Genomic DNA, 20,553 nt, shown 5'->3' with positions numbered 1-20,553 from the left:
TTAACTAGTTTACAAAAGTCACTAGGTTGTTGTATTGTAAATAGTGACGTGAAATAAAGCCCATACCTAGTTTACAAAAATCACTAGATTACAAAAGTCACTAGTAGTTTGTCGTATAACGTATTGTTAATAGTGACAGTGAAATAACGCCCATGTCCAGTTTACAAAAATCACTTGGTCACAAAAATCACTAGGTTACAAAAATCACTAGGTTACAAAAATCACTAGCTTGTCGTATATCTAGAAACTGGTTATTCGGTTACATGTCCCGTAGCCAGTTATTGTAAATAGTGACGTGAAATAACGCCCATACCTAGTGCAAATGTCGCATTAGGCGGAATCTATTGGGGGTGATCTGTGGTCCCAATGTAATAGGGGGCGGGCCTATTGCCATTAAACGGGCACATCCAAGACCTGAGAACAAATATCTGTGTTTAAACAAATATCTGCCCCAGCCGGGAATCGAACCCGGGACCTTCGGCTCAGTAGTCAGGACACTAACCACTACGCCATTCGGTCGTCTGTTAGTACCAGGCAGCACAGCGATAAGTCGATAACAAATCAAATGTTTATTGATTACTTATAATGTGTAAGGCCACGTTCACAACGCTGGTGGGCGGAGTGGGCGGCAGCACGTGCGTCTTGATGGAGTTTAAATCTATAAACTCCATCAAGACGCACGTGCTGCCGCACACTCAACGAACACGTTCGTGTTCACGGCAACAGCGGTACCGCTTCACCCGCTGTCGTCACCGTCGTGGACGCGGCTCAGCGTCTAAGAAAGAGATTTTTGCATTTGCATGATCGATGTAAGAGATTTTGGGAAAACCAAGGAACATAGGTACCTAATACTTGTGTAGAAGGGAGAAACTTATTATTTTTAGCGGGGGTGTTATTATTCCGAGTTTTGTCGATAACAACATGATTGCTTCCACGTTGACATCTGTCAGAAAGCTGATATCCAATGTCAAATTGACAATCGGCCATTGTCAAACACAAAAACGGACACGTATTCCCATCAATATTTGGTTATTTTCCCTATTTAATACTATTTTCGTGGATTTAAAAGATTATCAGTGGAGTGGAAGTGATTATTTAAACTATTCCAACTTGGCGTCGTGCTATAAATAAGGTAGGTGCATTTTTATGGTCTATGCAGTGGCCGGATACTCTATACGGCTTTTATCATCAACATTTATTTTATTACCAATATAATCTTGGATTTTAAATCCATGGTAATTCAAATATTAAGAATTAATAACAACAACCTGCCCTCAAGATGACCTACTAACCCAATACTGACTTTTTCCTCACAGGAGATTGTAACAATATTTCATGATCATGTTTTTTGAAATCAACTTATGTTACCCTATCAGTCATCCATAATAGCATAGGTACTGGTCCAGAAGTGTTTCATTATTTATGGATATTGATGTTGATGATACTACATGCTACCTATGTTTATTTAACCTCATACAGCATAACATGTTTGTTAGAACCTATACTACCATAAACTAGTTCTATAACTCCATACTTTTGGTTACAATGTCTACATACTCTACATGATTAATACACCCAATCACATCCAGAAGCCCAAAAGCAACTTCATAGACATAGTGTTTAGGACTGTATCACACAATTACGTTGCAGCTAGCAGCATGGGGGGCGTGGAGCAATCCTGTTACACTCTCATCAACTTCCCAACTGATGCAGAGCCCTACAATGAACTGCAACTCAAGATTGACTTGGGTAAGTAATGGTTATAAGTAAAGCTTATTTATAAAACTTGGGTAAGTAATGGTTATAAGTAAAGCTTATTTATAAAACTTGGGTAAGTAATGGTTATAAGTAAAGCTTATTTATAAAAGCATCAGAAACACTAGAACACTGTAGTATTTACCACCATGTGCTATGGGTATGAAAAATATAATCCGAATAAGTATAAAAAAATGCTGGTCACCAATAATGATCATGCCACAGCCTCATTACAAAATCTTGTCTGTAGCATATTTCTTTGCAAATCTTGCTCTTTCATGAAACAAGACATTCAATCACAAAAAAACTGAATTAGTACTAAATAAAGTCTTCTACAACAATGGCTCTACACCAAGGAATTACACTAATCTCCACAAAAACAGCAATCTCCTCTTTGATCAGGTTTTGTTACTTACAATCTACCTGATTTTACAGAGAGAGGTGATATCAAGAAGAAGATTGAGGCTTTAAAGAAGGTCATTGGTATCATTCTCTCTGGGGAGAAGATACCCGGTATCCTCATGGTCATCATCAGGTATGTGCACCACAATCTAATTTCTTATTTATTAATCTTGACTCAGTATTGATTTCTCTAGACATAAGTACAGTTATGAATGGGCAATACACTATTGACAATACTGTAATTATAAGGAAGAGAAGGTAAAAAGATGGCTCTGAAGTTGCCTCCATTTTTCTCTATAGACCAAAATAGCCAATGATTTCAAAAGGAAGGATACGCCCTTCAGAACATTTTACTCAAACCTTCTTCATACAAGCAAAATAACTGCCATCTGTCATAATTTGTTGGAACTATGTCAGAGCCAAGCTACTTATCCTGACGACGCGACCTTGTACATGCGTTCATATTTAACCGTCATCGAATAGTAGGTACTATAATGCGGACGTCTATACAAGGTTACATCATGCGGCCATTGTAGACTTTGGTAGTAAAATAATTATCGCTTTAAAATGTGTTTATTTATTAATTAAGGATGATACGATATTCCATAATCCTTTTTGACCTTCATATCATAGTTTTTGTAGCCTTTCACAACAAAAATAGGCATATTTATCACAAGAAACAAAGACTATCTCTCCGTCACAGACAACTGTGGACTGAGGACCGTTGGCCCTAAAATGACTATATGTCAATGAAAATAGCCCTTTTGAAATGGGGACTAATTAGTGGATAACATTAGAACATGAACAGCATCTAAAAAACGTAAAGCTGAAACTTCAATACAGTATATTTTACATTGTTTCTATGCTGTATATAGTCCACCAACCTGCACTAGGCCAGCGTGGTGGACTAGGCCTAAAACCCTTCCTTCATTGGAAGGAGACCCATGCCCCAGCAGTGGAGACCTGATGGGTTGTGATGATGATAATGATGATATATTATTGTATGTTACTGTGCTAAATAAAATTATTTCCCTAATCAGGTTTGTGCTGCCACTGCAAGACCACACCATCAAAAAGCTGCTGTTGATCTTCTGGGAGATCGTCCCGAAGACCACCCCCGACGGCAAGCTGCTGCAAGAGATGATCCTTGTCTGTGACTCATACAGGAAGGTAGGTGGTATTCCATACCAGTAGCTTCTATACTGTTTGTTAAAGCAAGTATCTATCAGGTGAACGTCAGCCTGTCAGAAGTAGAAATGGAAAAATCATTGTGTAAGGAAAAATGGCTACAGTGAATTTCAAAGTTATAAAACTTGCTGCAGCAAAAGTTACTTTGTCCCTTATTACTTTACTTTACATCTTGGATGTAAACCACCACTACCAGACCACCTACAGCAGCAACTACAAAACCTCCTCCATTCCCTACCCCACAGGACCTGCAACACCCGAACGAGTTCATCCGCGGCTCCACCCTCCGGTTCCTGTGCAAGCTGAAGGAGCCCGAGCTGCTGGAGCCGCTGATGCCGGCGATCAGGGCCTGTCTCGAGCACCGGCACTCGTATGTTCGGAGGAACGCCGTGCTGGCCATCTTTACCATCTACCGGTAAGTGGCTACTGAGAAGAAACAAAAGACTGCAAGAGAATGTCAGGAGGAATGCCGTGTTGGCTATATTGACCATCTAACGGTAAGTGGCTAATGAGAAGAAACAATAGACAGCAGGAGAATGTCGGGAAGAATGTAGTCCTGTCTATATTTACTATCTATCGGTGAGTAGCCAGATGAGAAGAAACAGGAGAATCGGCTATACGGCTGGCGAAAAATGGCGATACGGCTCGCGACCTATCACCTGAGTACAAATGTACAGCGAAAAGCGGGTGACTCGCTTGCGACTCACCTCTGACTACCCCTTCAGGGATTACAGTCGTTAGCATATGTATGTAAGAAACAGGAGACAGCGAGTGATTTGTAGCGGTATTTACATTGTCTTAATACACGTGGAGAGACTCCGGTTCCTGTGCAAGCTGAAGGAGCCCGAGCTGCTGGAGCCGCTGATGCCGGCGATCAGGGCCTGCCTCGAGCACCGGCACTCGTATGTGCGGAGGAATGCCGTGCTGGCTATATTTACCATCTACCGGTGAGTAGCTAATGAGAAGAAACAAAAGACTGCAGGAGAATGTCAGGAGGAATGCGGTGCTGGGTATATATTTACTATCTACAGGTGAGTAGCCAAATGAGAAGAAACAAGAGACAGTGTCAGAATCGTAGCGGTATTTAAAATGTATAAATACATGTGGAGAGACATGTTTTCTTTGAGTATTGCTACGATTATCAGCTACACTAGTAGCTATTGCTACAGCTAGTCCTGTATAAGTGAGAAGCATGAGAAGCCTCCATAAGCGAGAGACTTGTATCCTAATTTAGTTAATTATTTGTTTGTTTTGTTTATCTCCTCCGTGCAGCATACAATCTCAAATCCCAAACCAACTAACACCCTGTCTCTCTCCCCCACCAGAAACTTCGACTTCCTCATCCCGGACGCTCCAGAGCTGATCGGCAAGTTCTTAGAGACGGAACAGGACATGTCGTGCAAACGGAATGCCTTCCTGATGCTGCTACATGCAGAACAGGAGCGAGCATTGAGCTACCTGGCGGATAGACTGGATAGTGTGGCTGGGTTCGGGGATATATTGCAGCTGGTTATTGTGGAGCTCATTTATAAGGTGAGTTTGAGTGTCAGGCTTCTAGTATCTATCTTCCCTCTGTAGCATCATACCAGATTCGCAGAATACCAAATTCTGAGCATACCAGACTGTATTCCTAACTTTGCTCAAACTCAGATAGAAATCAAAATAGACTGTATTTAATATTAGGCACTAATTGCATGAGAATCCAGACGTTGCGCGGTCGCAGTCACATTAAAAATAACTTGCAACACTGAGGTTATCAAAATCGTCAAGGTTGAGCATTTATCTAGTTCAAATTCACATAAAATACATACTATGCTCACGACTGTAATCCCCGAAGGGGTAGTCTTTGTACTCACCTGATAGGTCCAAAGCCGTATAGCCGTTTTTGAAATTCAAAAGACACCCAAATTTCTCCTAACCACCCAATTAACCCCTCAGGTGTGCCACGCGAACCCGTCGGAACGCTCGCGTTTCATCCGCACAGTGTATGGCCTGCTGAACGCGCCCAGCGCCGCGGTTCGGTACGAGGCGGCCGGCACGCTGGTCACGCTGTCTACCGCGCCTGCCGCTATTAAGGTACTGTATGTCGTCGGCATCAAACAAAAATTATTAATTACATAATTGTTGGGTGGAATCGTGGCTCTTCTAGCGCTATGAGGCTCAGTTTTCAGCCTGCCTTAGGGTAAATTTCAAATAATAATAACACAATTCGTTCATACCCCTTCGTAACCATAGACCTATTCCTACGAGCGCTACAATACTATATGAGCGTGGTCTTTCTCATCTAGCCAGTTTCCGCTACGATGTCAAATCAAGGAGGGTGTCCCACGCTACGCATACTTATCAGTGGTTTTCAGTCTGGAACTCGTTTACCCCACATTTCACTAGTTCTTCTACCGCCAGTCCACTACAACTTCAGCTTGCAAATTTTTGTTTCACATTACACAACAATGGGGAAGAAAAGTGAAACTTTGGCAGCACCAGCGAGTATGCTTTTCTGGTTCTAACCATTTAGAACTGGGGTATTAGGCTCAGTCGCCTAAGGCGCCATCTGTAATTAGTTTTTATTTGTTTATCCCCATTAGGTACATGACATTACTTACCAAACCTCTCCCCGCAGGCGGCAGCATCCTGCTACATCGACCTCATAGTCAAAGAGTCCGACAACAACGTGAAACTAATCGTGCTCTCTCGGCTCGGAGCCCTGCGACAGAACGAGGCGGCGGCGCGCGCGCTGCCCGCGCTCGCCATGGACGTGCTGAGGGTGTTGCAATCAGCTGATTTGGATGTGCGCGCGCAGGCTCTACAACTAGGTTAGTATTATAAATATTACCGGTATACTATAAGAGATGGAACCCACAAAAGAAGAAGATAGACGGTATTATAAGCCCCAACATAAATAATTTCATAATCACCCCCATTCTCATTGTGCATGCATGCATGCTCTCATCAATCATCCCTGTCTACTACACAATTTCTAACCCACCCTCTCTCACCCACAGCCCTGGACCTCGTAACCCCCCGGCACGCGGACGAGCTGGTGCAAGTCCTGCGCAAGGAGGCGGCGCGCGCCACCAGCGCCGACAGCGACCACGCCGCCCAGTACCGCCAGCTGCTGGTGCGCGCGCTGCACAAGGCCGCGCTGCAGGTGAGTGCTGCTGGTTCTACACGCAGTGACGTCACGCGAGGAGGCGCCGACAGCGACCACGCCGCCCAGTACCGCCAGCTGCTGGTGCGCGCGCTGCACAAGGCCGCGCTGCAGGTGAGTGCTGCTGGTTCTACACGCAGTGACGTCACGCGAGGAGGCGCCGACAGCGACCACGCCGCCCAGTACCGCCAGCTGCTGGTGCGCGCGCTGCACAAGGCCGCGCTGCAGGTGAGTGCTGCTGGTTCTACACGCAGTGACGTCACGCGAGGAGGCGCCGACAGCGACGACGCGTGACGTCACGCACTGACAGCTACTAGTACGCGTTCTACACATGTAGCCACATCCAAGGTGATCACGTGATGATATTGTCGACACTGTTATTAAGCTTTCTGTTAAGTAGGTGTCGATATCTATTGTGTGCGTCGAGTGCTTCGGTGTATCCACTACCTAGCTTTCTATACAGGGTGTTGCAAAAGTGGTAGGTATACTATGCCGAAAGGGGCTGACTCAGGAGGTCATTCTGAACAACTTTTGTTGTACGAAATTTGCCAAAGTTAAGAGCAATAGTTGTTCAGAATGCCCTGAGTGACGCCCTTTCGGCTTACTATACCCTTTTTGCAACACCTTGAATAGTTCTGGCAGTAGGAAATTTACATTCCGCAAAATTCGGCGGGTGGCAGTTGAGTCATTGAAAAGTTATATGTACACATGCTTTTACCCTCTATTTCTACCCCCACACTAACCCCCCTCTCCCCCCAACAGTTCCCAGAAGTGGCCGGCAGCGTGGCGCCCGCGCTGCTGGAGCTGCTCGGGGACGGCAGCGAGCCGGCCGCGCCCGACGTGCTGCTGTTCACTAGAGAGGCTCTGCAGACCTTCCCGGACCTCCGGGGGCAGATCTACCAGGTGACTACTGACTACATGACACACGGGGACAGATCTGTCCTGTTACTACATCACACTGGGACATAATATATCTGTCCGGTGCATATATTACACAGGGACTTTGTCTTGTAACTACGACAGACTGGCCATGTAGCACAGGACGCTATTAAGACGAGACAAGAGTTTTCCGTCGCGCTCGCTCTTGAGGCTGCGCGATGCGAGTGAGCGCGATGGAAAACTCTTGTGACGTCTTAAATGAGCTCCGTACTAGCCCTTCTGGAACAGATCTGTCCGCTGACTATATCACACTGGGACAGATCTGTCCGGTGTGTCGTAGTTACTCGACCAAATCTGTCCCCGTGTACTATATGCACGGACGGGGGTGGGGGGGAGGCGTGGCGCCCGCGCTGCTGGAGCTGCTCGGGGACGGCAGCGAGCCGGCCACGCCCGACGTGCTGCTGTTCACTAGAGAGGCTCTGCAGACCTTCCCGGACCTCAGGGGGCAGATCTACCAGGTGATTGATAGACACAGGGAGTCAGGGACAGACTGTATCTGACTATATCATACAGAGACCCTTCCCGGATCTCCTCGGACAGATCTACCAGGTGTTGAAGAAGAATTTTATTTCATTTCATGACAAAAGTTTTCCGTCGCGCTCGCTCTTGTGGCTGCGCGATGTGAGTGTCCATTTCTACTTCCTAAATGACTTTATTGTCTCATATACCTAGCTCATATAATAATAATAAGAATCAATACCGAAGAGTTAACTAATAAACCCCTTTCTCCCCACAGCGTCTCCTAGACTCAATCGGCAACATCAAGGTGGGCAAGGTGGCCCGTTCAGCTCTGTGGCTACTCGCGCAATTCGCGGACACGGAGGCGCGCGCCGAGGCCGCCCTGGCCGCCGTGGCCGCCTGCGTGCCTACTATAGGGGGGGAGCAAGAGGTGAGACTAGAGTATATTTTATAAGATTTAAGAACTAGTCACAATTGCTTCTGGCACATTGAAGAGAGAGGGGCTCTAATAATACAGGTTTTTTTAAACTGTAAGTAATAATGAATATTTTTTTGCATTTGAATAGTAATGTAGCGTACTATTCCAATTGTCCCCTCACACATGTTGTTTAGACAAGATAAGACTTTTGAAGCAACTATCTGACTGCCACTCGCATAAATAACGCTAACAGATCGTGCTAGACGCACTTCTCCTCATTTATGTCTGTCTTTTTTAAAACCCTTCTCTACAAATACCATATTCTCGCCAGCAGACGGAGGATTCCGCAGCGAAGCAGGAGGCGACCGCGGCGCCGCGGCAGCTGGTCACTAGTGATGGGACCTACGCGTCGCAGTCCGCCTTCAACCTGCCCTCGTGAGTATACACTTTCAGGGATCCACCAGCGAATAATATTGACGTCAAGTTGTCAGCATAGGGTTGCCAGTTCACTTTTTAAATGACTAAAGCTTGGGTCTGTTCATCGCATAACGCTGTGGTATGCACCGCAACGCAGCGTCACGACGCAGCATTTAGGGTCCCTGCGGAGGTGGTCAGTTGATTTTGCCGGGATTGTGCATGTGAGTACACTTACCCACTTCACCGCGCTTGCCCCTCGCCGCTGCCTGACGCATACTGCGACGGAACAAGAGAATATTCCCTTCAAGTCTTTTATATGATTGAGTATCCGGCAATGCATACCGCATAACGCAGCGTTGTTGCGTCATGATCATCAGACCAAAGCTTAAGATGGCAATTAATATTAAGAAAGATAAAGAAACAGTTATCTGACACACTGACAACAAGCACTAGAGACTGATTACACACTTTATGTATAAATTCTACCTCTACCCTAAATCCACAGGTCCGCCGCCTCTGCATCAACATCCACCAACAACCTCCGCTCAGCGCTCACGTCAGGCGACTCGTTCACGGCCGCCTGCGCCTGCTCCGCGCTGGCCAAGCTGTCGCTCAAGCAGGCCACTGTGAGGGACGCCAACAGGGCGCTGCACCTCGCTGCTAGGCTACTGGCTCATTATAAGATTAATGCTGGTAAGTATTTTTTCGTTTCTATAGCTATGATATAATAAGTTAGTCACTTGCGGGACAGCCAACACTGTTATGGTGATCAGAAACACCCTGTATAAGACGTCAGGGTGCTCCGCCTTCGCTTAGGTGTCGCTCAAGCAGGCCACTGTGAGGGACGCCAACAGGGCGTTTCACCTCGCTGCTAGGCTACTGGCGCATTATAAGATTAATGCTGGTGAGTTCTTTTACTGTATACTAAGTTACTCTACTCTTGCCTTGTTACCAGTGCTATGTTAATTTCTGCAGAGTGTTGCAGGAGTGGTATATGAAAAGAATTATCCTCTAAGTCACCCCCTTTCGGCTATCTATACCACTTTTTCAGCACCCTGTATAATCTTCCATAATATTTGAGCAGAACTAAGTTACCTTTCTTTCATCCACAGGCAACGGCACAACCCTAACAGCGGACGACATAGAGCACGCGGCACTCTGCGCCCGGCTCAGCTCGCGACGCCCCAAGGCTCTATTAGGAGCCGCCATCGATGGCAGTGGAGAGGCACTTAAAGCACTGCTGAAGGAGACTGCTGCTGATGATGTGGCTGCCAAGGTAATTACATAAAAGGACCTCTTTAAAAGGACGCCAATCTTCCTATATTGTCACCACCAAGGCATGCACCAGTCATGTAGACCTCTTCTGGCAGTGGTTATTATAGAGCTCGCAGGTCTATGTAAGTGGTTCTAATCGCGACGCCCCAAGGCTCTACTAGGAGCCGCCATCGACGGCAGCGGAGAGGCGCTTAAAGCACTGCTGAAGGAAACCGCTGCTGATGATATGGCTGCTAAGGTAATTACATAAAAGGACTTTATTAAAAGGACGCCAATCTTGCTATATTCACCGCCAAGGTAACTGACGCACCAGTCATGTAGACCTCTTCAGGCAGCGGTTATAGTCGAGCTCGCAGGTCTGTGTAAGTGGTTCAGCTCGCGGCGCCCCAAGGCTCTACAAGGAGCCGCCATCGACGGCAGCGGCGAGGCGCTTGAAGCACTGCTGAAGGAAACCGCTGCGGATGATGTTGCTGCTAAGGTAATCAAATAAATCAGGACGGTCGTAACCCATGGTCACGCCTGCTCTCAAGCTTGCCGTCATGCCAAATAACTGCCAGTGATATGGATTTCTACTTATGTCGGATGCTGGCCCGGCAAACTTCATACCGCCTCTCCCTACCCTACCCTATCATTGTACCTACTGCAGGTTGACTGCCAGAAAATGCTTTTAGTATTATGTCCACCTGATTGTACATTATTTCTGTTGTAAATTGTGCAATGAAGAATAAATAAATAAATGAAGCCCAATATTCCAGGAGCGCGAAGCAGCGTCAGCCAAGCGCACAGTGGACGTAGAAGAAGGCATCGTGTTCTCGCAACTGGCGGGCGCGGGCGCCGCCAACACGCACCACGACATCTTCGAGGTGTCGCTGTCCAAGGCGCTGGACGGTGAGTCTTGTGAGGGTCTATTGAGAATAAATTCACAGGCTTACGCGTAAGAAGACTCAAGGAAGGGAATTCAAGACATTTTAAACTACTTTTCATGCTTGGGTTTCCATAGGAAAACTTTTTATGCTAATGAGAAGTTGTGCTTCTTCTTCAAACTCTTAATACTCACCACGGTGAGAAACCCTAGTCTACTTAGCTGTAGTGTTTGTCACCGACACTAAGAAAATCGTGCGGATAATTCGTGCCATTTCATACTTTTTTTCCTTCCCAGGTCGCTCCGGGCAAGGAGAGGACAAAGGCAAGCTGTCCAAGGTCACGCAGCTGACAGGATTCTCCGACCCCGTGTACGCGGAGGCCATCGTGGCCGTCAACCAGTACGACATCGTGCTCGACGTGCTGGTGGTTAACCAGACCGGTCAGTATACAGTCAGAGTGTCAGCAGCTGACAGGCTTCGTCATCGTTAGCCAACTTCAGCCCGTAATCACCGACTGCTGCCGCCCCCAAGAAATGCCACAAAATATCCTGGGCCTTTCTCATACAGCCACTAAATGGTATCTGTGCCCTGTGGTTCTAGAAGTTAGAAGGATGTCCCAAGATATTTTGGCCCGTTCGTGGTCCCCACTCGAGAACTATTTATCCCACCGGACATTTATTGTACAGCCTTGGTCCATGGTTACCTTACACTTGCACTAGACTGATGATTCTTACAATAGATACTCCAATGAAACCTTTATCTTCCAGACGATACTCTCCAGAACTGCACAGTGGAGCTAGCAACACTCGGAGACCTGCGATTGGTCGAGCGGCCCTTACACTAGACTCTCAATTGTTCCCACACGTCAATGTAACCTCAACCTTAATTTACAGACGATACGCTCCAGAACTGCACAGTGGAGCTGGCCACACTAGGAGACCTGCGATTGGTGGAGCGGCCCGCCTCGGTGGTGTTAGCCCCGCGAGACTACGCCACCATAAAGGCACACGTCAAGGTGGCGTCCACGGAGAACGGGATCATATTTGGGAATATTGGTGAGTGATGCATATCTAACTTTATTCCAATAGCATTAGACAAAAGGTCAAATCAAGCTATTAGGTATGGCTACTAATATGGACCAATAGGGATAGGCGGATACGACAGCAAGAGTGTCAGTATTTGCTGAAAGTTTCACGAAATGATTGCGGGTAATCTATGCAAGAGGCCATTTGTGTTATATTGTTTGGAGTTGCAATGCTGCTCTAAACATGATCGGCTACAGTTTATTACTTAAACTATACTCTGTCCATCTTATTAATGGTTTTTTGACGTTCGCTTATGTCTGGTAAGTAAAGTTGGTTTTCGTTTGCAGTCATCAAATATGTATGGGATTTCGAATGTCAGAGCGTAGATAGGTAAAAAAATAATATTAGGTCCTTACATATGAAATTGGCGTTTTCTATAGGAAGAACATAAAGTCGTTTTTTTTTTTAAATGAAATATATTAAATTAATCAAAGTATGTACCATTGCTATGTATGCACTTTTGCCATCTCATAGGTAGTTCATTGATCCCCTTACTAAAAAAACCATTCGGGCGGGAATCAATAAAATCTTTGAAGGTGGTTTGGACTGCCCCATCGGAGTTGAATTTTTTTCCTTGCAAGTAGTTATCCAAATAGCGTAACAAATGGTAATCTGTTGGAGCAAGGTCCGGAGAGTACGGTGGATGTCTAAGACATTCTAATTGAAGCTCCTCTAATTTGGTAGCCGTCTGTTGTGCAGTGTGTGGTCTAGCGTTGTCCTGAAGCAGCAGTGGCCTAGAGCGATTGACCAGCCTCGGTTGTTTAGCAGCTAGCTTTTCTATCATGGTTTGCAGTTGCTGACAATAGATATCTGCCGTAATCGTCTGGCCAGATTTAAGAAAGCTGTAGTGAACGACACCGGCACTAGTCCACCAAACACTTACAAGCAACTTTTTTTTAGTCAATTTTCGCTTAGGGCAGGATTTGGCTGGTTCGCCAGGGTTCAGCCATTGCGATGAGCGCTTCCGATTATCGTAGAGGATCCACTTTTCATCACAGGTAATGATTCGATTTAAAATTCCTTCATTATTGTGCCGGTTGAGTAACGTAACGCAGCAGTCGACGCGCGTTTGTCGGTTTGCTTCACTCAATTCATGAGGTACCCACCTTTCAAGCTTTTTCACCTTCCCATTTTGCTTCAAGTGGTTTAGAATAGTTTTATCACTAACACCGGAGCCTGCAGCTAACTCGGACGTGGTTTGCGATGGATCCGCTTCCACAATAGCCTTCAATTCTTCATTATCAACTTTGGTCTCCGGCCGTCCACGAGGCTTGTTCTGCAGGTCGAAATTTCCAGAACGAATAGTTTGGAACCAAAAACGCACTGTGTTTTCTTTTGCGACACCGTCACCATACACATCATTAATCCTTCGAGCCGTTTCTGCAGCACTGGTGCCACGGTGGAACTCATACTCGTAAATAACGCGATATTTCAAGTTTTCCATTTTGTAAACAGAGTGACACAAAGAAAAAAACAAAAGAAGAAAAAACAAATGAATTAGGGGGTTTGAAACACAAATGCATGAGTAAATAGCTGTATGAATTTGAATTTGGAATTCCTAACCATAAAGGTAATATTTGAGATCAAAGTGGCCAGTACGACAAAACGCCAATTTCATATGTAAGGACCTAATAATAATAAAATCTTTTATTTGTCGCCTGCACACAGTACACACAAAACACTTCTTAGATACAAAAAATCCAGTATCTTGTACTGACTGTTATTTTAATTTGTAACTTTCACATCACCTTCTTTCCCCCCCAGTGTACGAAGTGACGGGCGCGTCCATGGACCGAGGAGTCGTGGTGCTGAACGACATCCACATCGACATCGTGGACTACATCCAGCCGGCCGCGTGCAGCGACGCCGACTTCCGCTCAATGTGGGCCGAGTTCGAGTGGGAGAACAAGGTAACTGGACGCGCGCAGTACATAGTGACATCCACATCGACATCGTGGACTACATCCAGCCGGCCGCGTGCAGCGACGCCGACTTCCGCTCAATGTGGGCCGAGTTCGAGTGGGAGAACAAGGTAACTGGACGCGCGCAGTACATAGTGACATCCACATTGAGATGGTTAACTACATCCAGAACAAAACAAAAATTATATTTTCGCCCTAAAATTACCAGACCTGTCAGCCAGGGTGCCCCGTTGATGTATGGAGGTATTTTTTTTTCAAGATATCAAAAACATAGGGGTCTCAAAAGTTGCGTATTAGTGCGTAGTTTAAAACTGCATTTTTAGTTTTTGGATTTATAGGTACTTATAGCCCTCTACCAGGTCTGGAATTTTGAATATTTTTCGAATTATCGTACGTCTTAAATATTTTATATTTATTTTATTTAGTACCTTATTCGTTATTATTTATCTAATATTAGGGGTATTAAAGACAAATAAAGCAAAAAATATTTAAAAAACTATATTAAATAAACTCTAAATAAAAAAATTGCCAAGCCTTGTAACAACCCTTAAAATTAAAAGTAGGCATTTTACTTCGAGACATTAATTTGGTCCGAATCAATCCATCTGCGGCCTTTGGTCCAGCAACTGACACCGGCCAGCCGACCAGCAACTCAGTCACTAACTTCACACATCTTTCCACAGCCTGGGTGTGACAGGGGAATGCTGGAATAGCGATATCATTGAACCTTTCCTTTTCGACCATTCCCTTCAAACCTTCGTAAGATAACTACATTATCCAAAATTATGTCAATGTAGTCAGCAGCTTGAAAGTTCAGTTTTGGTAACTTGAAAACTCGAACAGAGTTACTTTTGACCTTGCGAGCCTCGATGATTCTTCTTAGACCTAGTTCTCTGATAGGGCGTCTATCTTTGATAATCATCGCCAAAAATGAATTTCTCTGCATGACAATGTCTTTTTTTTGCATGTCATGCCGGACTGTTTCTCTTGCTCCGCTTCACTCGTGACGAGCCCAAAGTCCTGGAGGACGGCCGTGGCGACAGCGGCTGCTGATTGGTCAGAGATGCCATGTCAATCACATAAATTGTTGCAAAACCGGAATCGGAATTATGTTATTCTTACATATCGAAAGTCCAGATGTTGAAGGCTCATTCCTCATAGGAGTGTCCTCGGATACTGGTGGTGGTATCGTTTTAATCAGCTGGCTTCTCGTTGGGGGTTCCGGTTGCACTGCAATTGATATATATATATACTGATATATCAGTCTGCAGTGTTTGTTGGCGTTAACTATTCGGTTGCTCTTTTTTGAAGTTTTCTCGTTTCAACTAAGTCGACCGTACTAATGGTAATTTTTCGGTCCGTTTGCTGATCATTCAAGAAATCTTGCCCTTTACGGGGTACTTTATTAGTTTGTGATCAGCAGCATGAAGTTAACAATTTACAATTGCAATTGGCGACGTCGAACAAACCAGATGTAATCCTGTTTTGGAATGTTTGCACTATAACATGTAAAATTGTATTTTATTTTTTCCTGGCCATCGTTTCAGCTTTAGGTACTCATTGTACTCAATTTTATTAGTAACTGAATAACTCGAAGGTACTCACTGTCGGTATGGAAGCACACAATCGTCTTTGCTCACAATCGGAAATCGCCGGCTGCTTTGCAGCGCCTGCACTTAGTAGGGTATATCTTACATGCTCTATGTATCTTAGCAATTGTAAATACGTTGTTAACACACTATTTTTGAGTTCTGATGGTGCTCCAATAATTAAACAATACACTGCAATCCACCTAGTAACATAATTCGAACTCGTTGTTTTTATTTTCAATCAAATAACTTTTGAGCCGAGCGCTGCAATAGTACTGAAGTTTGTCACTTAGAGAATGATTTTTTAAAGTCTAGCTACGTATAAATTACTCCAAAAATTTCAAGTACTGACTAACAATAATACCTACTGTCAATGATTCGAGTGTTACTTCGACACTTTTCGACCGATAAAATTAGTACTCAATCAAATGGAACCTAGGGCAATATTAACAAAAAACTGAAACTTTGACCTTCGGTAGAGGGCTAAAAGTAGTATTCAATATTTTTATTATTATTTTATACGAAAACAATGTTTGCATACGCAACTTTTCAGACCCCTAACTTTTCCAAATTCGAAAAAAAGTTCAAACGGGTCACCCTGTGTCAGGTCTGTTGTAATATAATTCTAGGATACTAATGAAGTTCTTTGTTTTGTCAGGTCTCCGTGAACACCAACATCACAGACCTGAAGGAATACCTGCAGCACCTCCTCGCTTCTACCAACATGAAGTGTCTCACGCCAGAAAAGGTAATAAGAATTTAAAAGTACCAAAGACCACCCAATATATCATGTCACATTAGATGCAAGGCGATAAAAGAACGGCAAAAACTAACTTGAATAAAAGAAACATATATTTTTTTAAACTTATACTGTATTCCTTGGTATTAACTATAAACCAATGTGTAAAATACCCAATCAACTTGCCCGTGGGATAGACAAAATATAGACCAAAAACTAGACCCTAACATTTTCCATGATTCACTCAACAGGCGCTCTCCGGTCAATGCGGCTTCATGGCGGCCAACATGTACGCTAGATCCATCTTCGGTGAAGACGCTTTAGCCAACCTGAGCATTGAACGAGCGCTCAACAAGCCCGACGCACCGGTCGTGGGTCATGTGAGGATACGAGCTAAGAGCCAGGTGAGTGAATTAATGAATGAGTGAATGAGGTGCTTTAGATTTAGAAAATATTAATATTGTTTAGATTAGCCTAAACATAACATTTGGAGAGTTAAATAAACCTGATGAGTCCGTTACTTACGGAGATGGATGCAGGGCACGGATGGATGAATGGTTGAAGCATCCTAATAATCCATAATCCTGAGCATCGCCACTAGTTATTATTCTATGGCATCGCACTTATCGCACAGCTATTCTCACAAGCCAGACACTAAAGTCATCATAAAAACCTAATTTTGAAAGGCGGATTTGAACTCCTCAATTGCATTCATGGACAATTTTTCTGAATGAAATAATTCCTAATATTAACTCGATTTCCACTAGTCTTGGGGTTATAATATGCGTATTCGTTACCGCTTTCAGTTGTTTACTATGTTAAATTAGCGAATACTTATTAGGGCAGCTGTAACGTATTTATAACGTGTGTATCCGAATAGGTCTTTACAGATAACATAGCAGTGGAAAAGAAGCTAGTAACTAACAAAAATAAACGTTCTTCCAATCGGGCTACAAGCCAAAATTCGTGTCACGTAGAATCGTGATAGTGTCCAGTGACTAGCGAATTCACGAGATTTTCACTGTCTCTGTAAAGTCAATGCGTGCATTTTATAATGAATTAAGACTTTGTTGAGCTTATCTCATGGCAGTTTGCCTGAATGTGTATAATTTAATTTCATAATTAGTCGAAAGTGTACATTTATTAATGAAAGTGGAAGTTTTAAGTACGGCGGTCGGTAGTTTTCAGCTGTACTGATTACAAAACTCTCTGAATTCATAATCAGAAATCACGTAGTCAGGGTGTCCACTCTCTGGAAAGTCAGGGATAGTCAGGGAAAAGTCAGGGAAGCTCAAGGTGGTCAGGGAAAGTCAGTGAAATTGATGGACCACCTGGAAAGTCAGGGAAAAATGACTAGTAATGCATTTTTTATTGCAAAATTGTAGTTCTTTCTTTCTCTTGTTACTCTTTTTTCTTAGATTTTTTACGTAAAATACATAAGTCATAAAATAAAATCTCGTAAGCCAGATTGCAGAGTATTTCAGACTAAGTTCATAGTTTATTAAATAGTAAAATGATGTCCACTGGAGCGGTGATAGCTCAGTCGGGTAAGCGCCCGCTTCTCACGCAAGAGATGCGGGTTCGAATCCCGGCGCTGACATGTACCAATGAGTTCTTTTAAATTAAGTAAAATGTATACCATCGCTCTTACGGTGAAGGAAAACATCGTGAGGAAACCTGCATATCTAGATTTAGCACATCTAGATATGTGAACCCACCAACCCGCAGTGGACCAGCGTGGTGGGAAATGGTCCAAGCTTAGGAAGGCAGTTTAGACCTTGGGGATATGCACAAAGGTTCCACTCGAGAGAGCCAGGTGCAGGTACTTACATCTCCACAGAGAATAGAATAGAATAGATGTCCCCTTAATGCAATTTCTTTCAAAAGCGGGTGACTCAGCTGTGAACAGTTTTTGTTTTACTTTTAGAACTTCGTGATGAAAAATAAGTCCCCATAGAATGTGTTGGTGCAGACGCGCTGTTGGCGCTCATTTCATCGATCAATTCTCATACTTTGCGACAGCAGCGGGCGCGCATGCAGAAGCGCTGCCTCCACACGGCACCTAATGACATTTTTTAGGCGTCGCGCCCATCCGATATTATTTTATTTAGGTTTTGTTTTAATTAAATAAAATATGGTATTTACATAGCTAAACTCGCTTTATTCGAGTTATTTCGGTTTTGAAGGCCCTTACCCTTATCACCAATACAAGTTTTAGTAACAGAATAAAAAAAAACATTTTACTCTCACGGGCAATTAAAAAGTTCCACTCACAAAATGAAGACACCAAACGACCCCAATGTTTTCAAACATTTAATTTAAAATTTGAACAAAATGTTACTGTTTTTAGTTGGTAATATACTGGTGCTCTGTTAAACGTTCTCCGATGTTGCAGAAGGCGTCATTAAGCTAGTTTTTTTTCGTTTAGGAGTAATTTGGTGTTTTTCTCAGTGGAACCTTTTCATTGCCCGTGAGTTAAAGAGAGTTCTAAAGAATTATAAGTTATGGCTAAATAAACATATTTAAACTTTGTTGTAAAAAAAAACAAGTACCTACTTACTTATAATTCATTTTATAATTTTTTGCTTGCATGCTTTCTATACAGAATGTTGCAATAGTGGTAGGTGTACATAGCCGATTGGATGCGGAAAGCTAAAGATCGCATCCAGTGGCGTGCTTTGGGAGAGGCCTACGTCCAGCAGTGGACTGCTATAGGCTGATGATGATGTACATAGCCGAAATGAGGTGACTCAGGAGGTCACTCGAAACAACTTTTGTTCTACGAGTTTTTGAAATTCGCGCTCATATTTTTTGTTTGTCAATAGTAAAACTTCACCTGACCAACAAAGATGGTACTTACTGAAAAGCATTTTTTTCGCGGATTTTAAGTTGTTCAAGTGTAAATTGTTCCCTTTTGGCTAAATATACCATTTTTACAGCTTCCTGTAAAAATAATTTACGCAGTCGAAGTTTTTTTAAATAAGTATATTAAAGCAAATGAACGCAAAGCTTTCATATCAAGCTTTTGTTTAATTTGATCTCTGGTCAGGGAAAAATTCTGAAATGGTCAGGGAAAGTCAGGGAAAAGTCAGGGAATTTTTTTGGGGCATTCTGAGTGGACACCCTGGTAGTGGTTGACAGCTTTTCTATTCGACCCTACATATTTATGAACAATCCTTTGCCAATTCACCTCACAGATTCTTTCTCTATTTCATTATTCACAATAAAAATATTCTCTGAGGTATTAGGAGGTAGAGGTATAAAAATATTACACGATCCATAGTAGATAAATCTCATTATCACCAACCTAAAATGGAACGTTTCTGGACATAATATATATCAGAGCTATTCGACACCCATATACATACATACATACAGACTCTGCCTAGTTAAGGGTAGATATAGCCCTATTTAGAAAAACAATACTTACCTTTACCTTTTCAAAATCTCCACCAGGGTATGGCTTTAAGCCTCGGCGACAAGATCAACATGATGCAGAAGGCTGCCCACAAGCCGTCGGCCTCCCCGCCGACGCCCGCCGCCTGATGCCACGGCCCGAGGAAAGGTAAAGGGAACGCCGGATAGTTGACCGACGCACCACGGCGGCCCAAACTGGTGCTGGTGGTGCGAATACTGAATGTAGACTTTGCGTAAGTGTCATGTTTGGTGAAGTGGATTTAGTTCTAGTGCTTTTTTGATGTCGGTTCCCTATCGTGGCGAGATTGATATTGATATGAATTTATTAGAATTTTGTTTTTGTTTAGATTTTATGTCTGTTTAAAATTTATAAGATGGTGTCATTGTATAAATTTAATGATGATACGGGATTGCGAAAACATTTTTAAACCGATAAGGAGTTCAGGAAACATGCGGTCTTACCGTAATCTTATTATTATTACATAAACCTGTCAATCTTGTAGATTTAGTACAAGAAAGATTGCTAACAATTTTATTGTAAAAAAATTACTCACTATCGTTTTAGAAATGTTTTACTGCCCTGAATAAACGATGAGTTGGCTATTTATACAGACTAGAGATGTAGAGAATGTAATAGTCTTTTATTTCCACTTGCAATCTAGGACAGTGTTTAAAAATACCGGTCAACTATCCATTCCAACTATGACGAGTGTGTTGTTCGATGAAATGGAATCGCGCTGCATTTGTTTCAAACTATTATCATGTTACTACTTTACCTTTTAGTATTAATGTAGCCATAGATTTAAATACTTATTAAATTACATCTATTAATTGATAATATCGATATGGTATCTAATATATTATATATTTACTTATTAACCTTGTTGTTTCATTGGTCCGTGGTATACCTATTATTTATTACATAATTATCTAAGTT

The 20,553-nt window shown here is 43.3% G+C and overlaps 1 protein-coding gene across 6 annotated transcripts; it reads left to right on the top strand.

Annotated features, from left to right (window-relative positions):
• Positions 1 to 959: 959 nt before the first annotated feature.
• On the top strand, positions 960 to 20,043 carry LOC105396652 (coatomer subunit beta). Of its 6 annotated transcripts, none has more exons than XM_048624833.1 (24): positions 960 to 1,132; positions 1,651 to 1,749; positions 2,191 to 2,290; positions 3,198 to 3,327; positions 3,591 to 3,653; positions 4,186 to 4,292; positions 4,671 to 4,878; positions 5,284 to 5,421; positions 5,966 to 6,158; positions 6,348 to 6,422; positions 6,537 to 6,721; positions 7,256 to 7,396; positions 8,169 to 8,321; positions 8,641 to 8,744; positions 9,232 to 9,419; positions 9,839 to 10,002; positions 10,757 to 10,889; positions 11,161 to 11,304; positions 11,758 to 11,919; positions 13,714 to 13,766; positions 13,889 to 13,981; positions 16,119 to 16,208; positions 16,451 to 16,603; positions 19,656 to 20,043. In XM_048624833.1, exons 2-24 carry the CDS (start codon positions 1,659 to 1,661, stop codon positions 19,743 to 19,745), a joined length of 2,958 nt encoding a protein of 985 aa, XP_048480790.1. In that variant the 5' UTR covers positions 960 to 1,132; positions 1,651 to 1,658; the 3' UTR covers positions 19,746 to 20,043. The 6 variants fall into 6 exon arrangements, with proteins under 6 accessions (XP_048480790.1, XP_048480791.1, XP_048480792.1 ...); XM_048624834.1 differs by lacking the exon at positions 4,186 to 4,292 and adding an exon at positions 10,153 to 10,239 and having other exon boundaries at positions 3,591 to 3,760; positions 9,839 to 9,915; XM_048624835.1 differs by lacking the exon at positions 4,186 to 4,292 and having other exon boundaries at positions 3,591 to 3,760; positions 8,644 to 8,744.
• Positions 20,044 to 20,553: the final 510 nt, after the last annotated feature.

This window comes from Plutella xylostella, chromosome 13, assembly GCF_932276165.1.
Source record: "Plutella xylostella chromosome 13, ilPluXylo3.1, whole genome shotgun sequence".
In the NCBI taxonomy this organism is placed as follows: domain Eukaryota; kingdom Metazoa; phylum Arthropoda; class Insecta; order Lepidoptera; family Plutellidae; genus Plutella; species Plutella xylostella.
The sequence above is the reverse complement of the archived record's forward strand: the minus strand, read 5'-3'. Positions and strand labels throughout refer to the sequence as shown.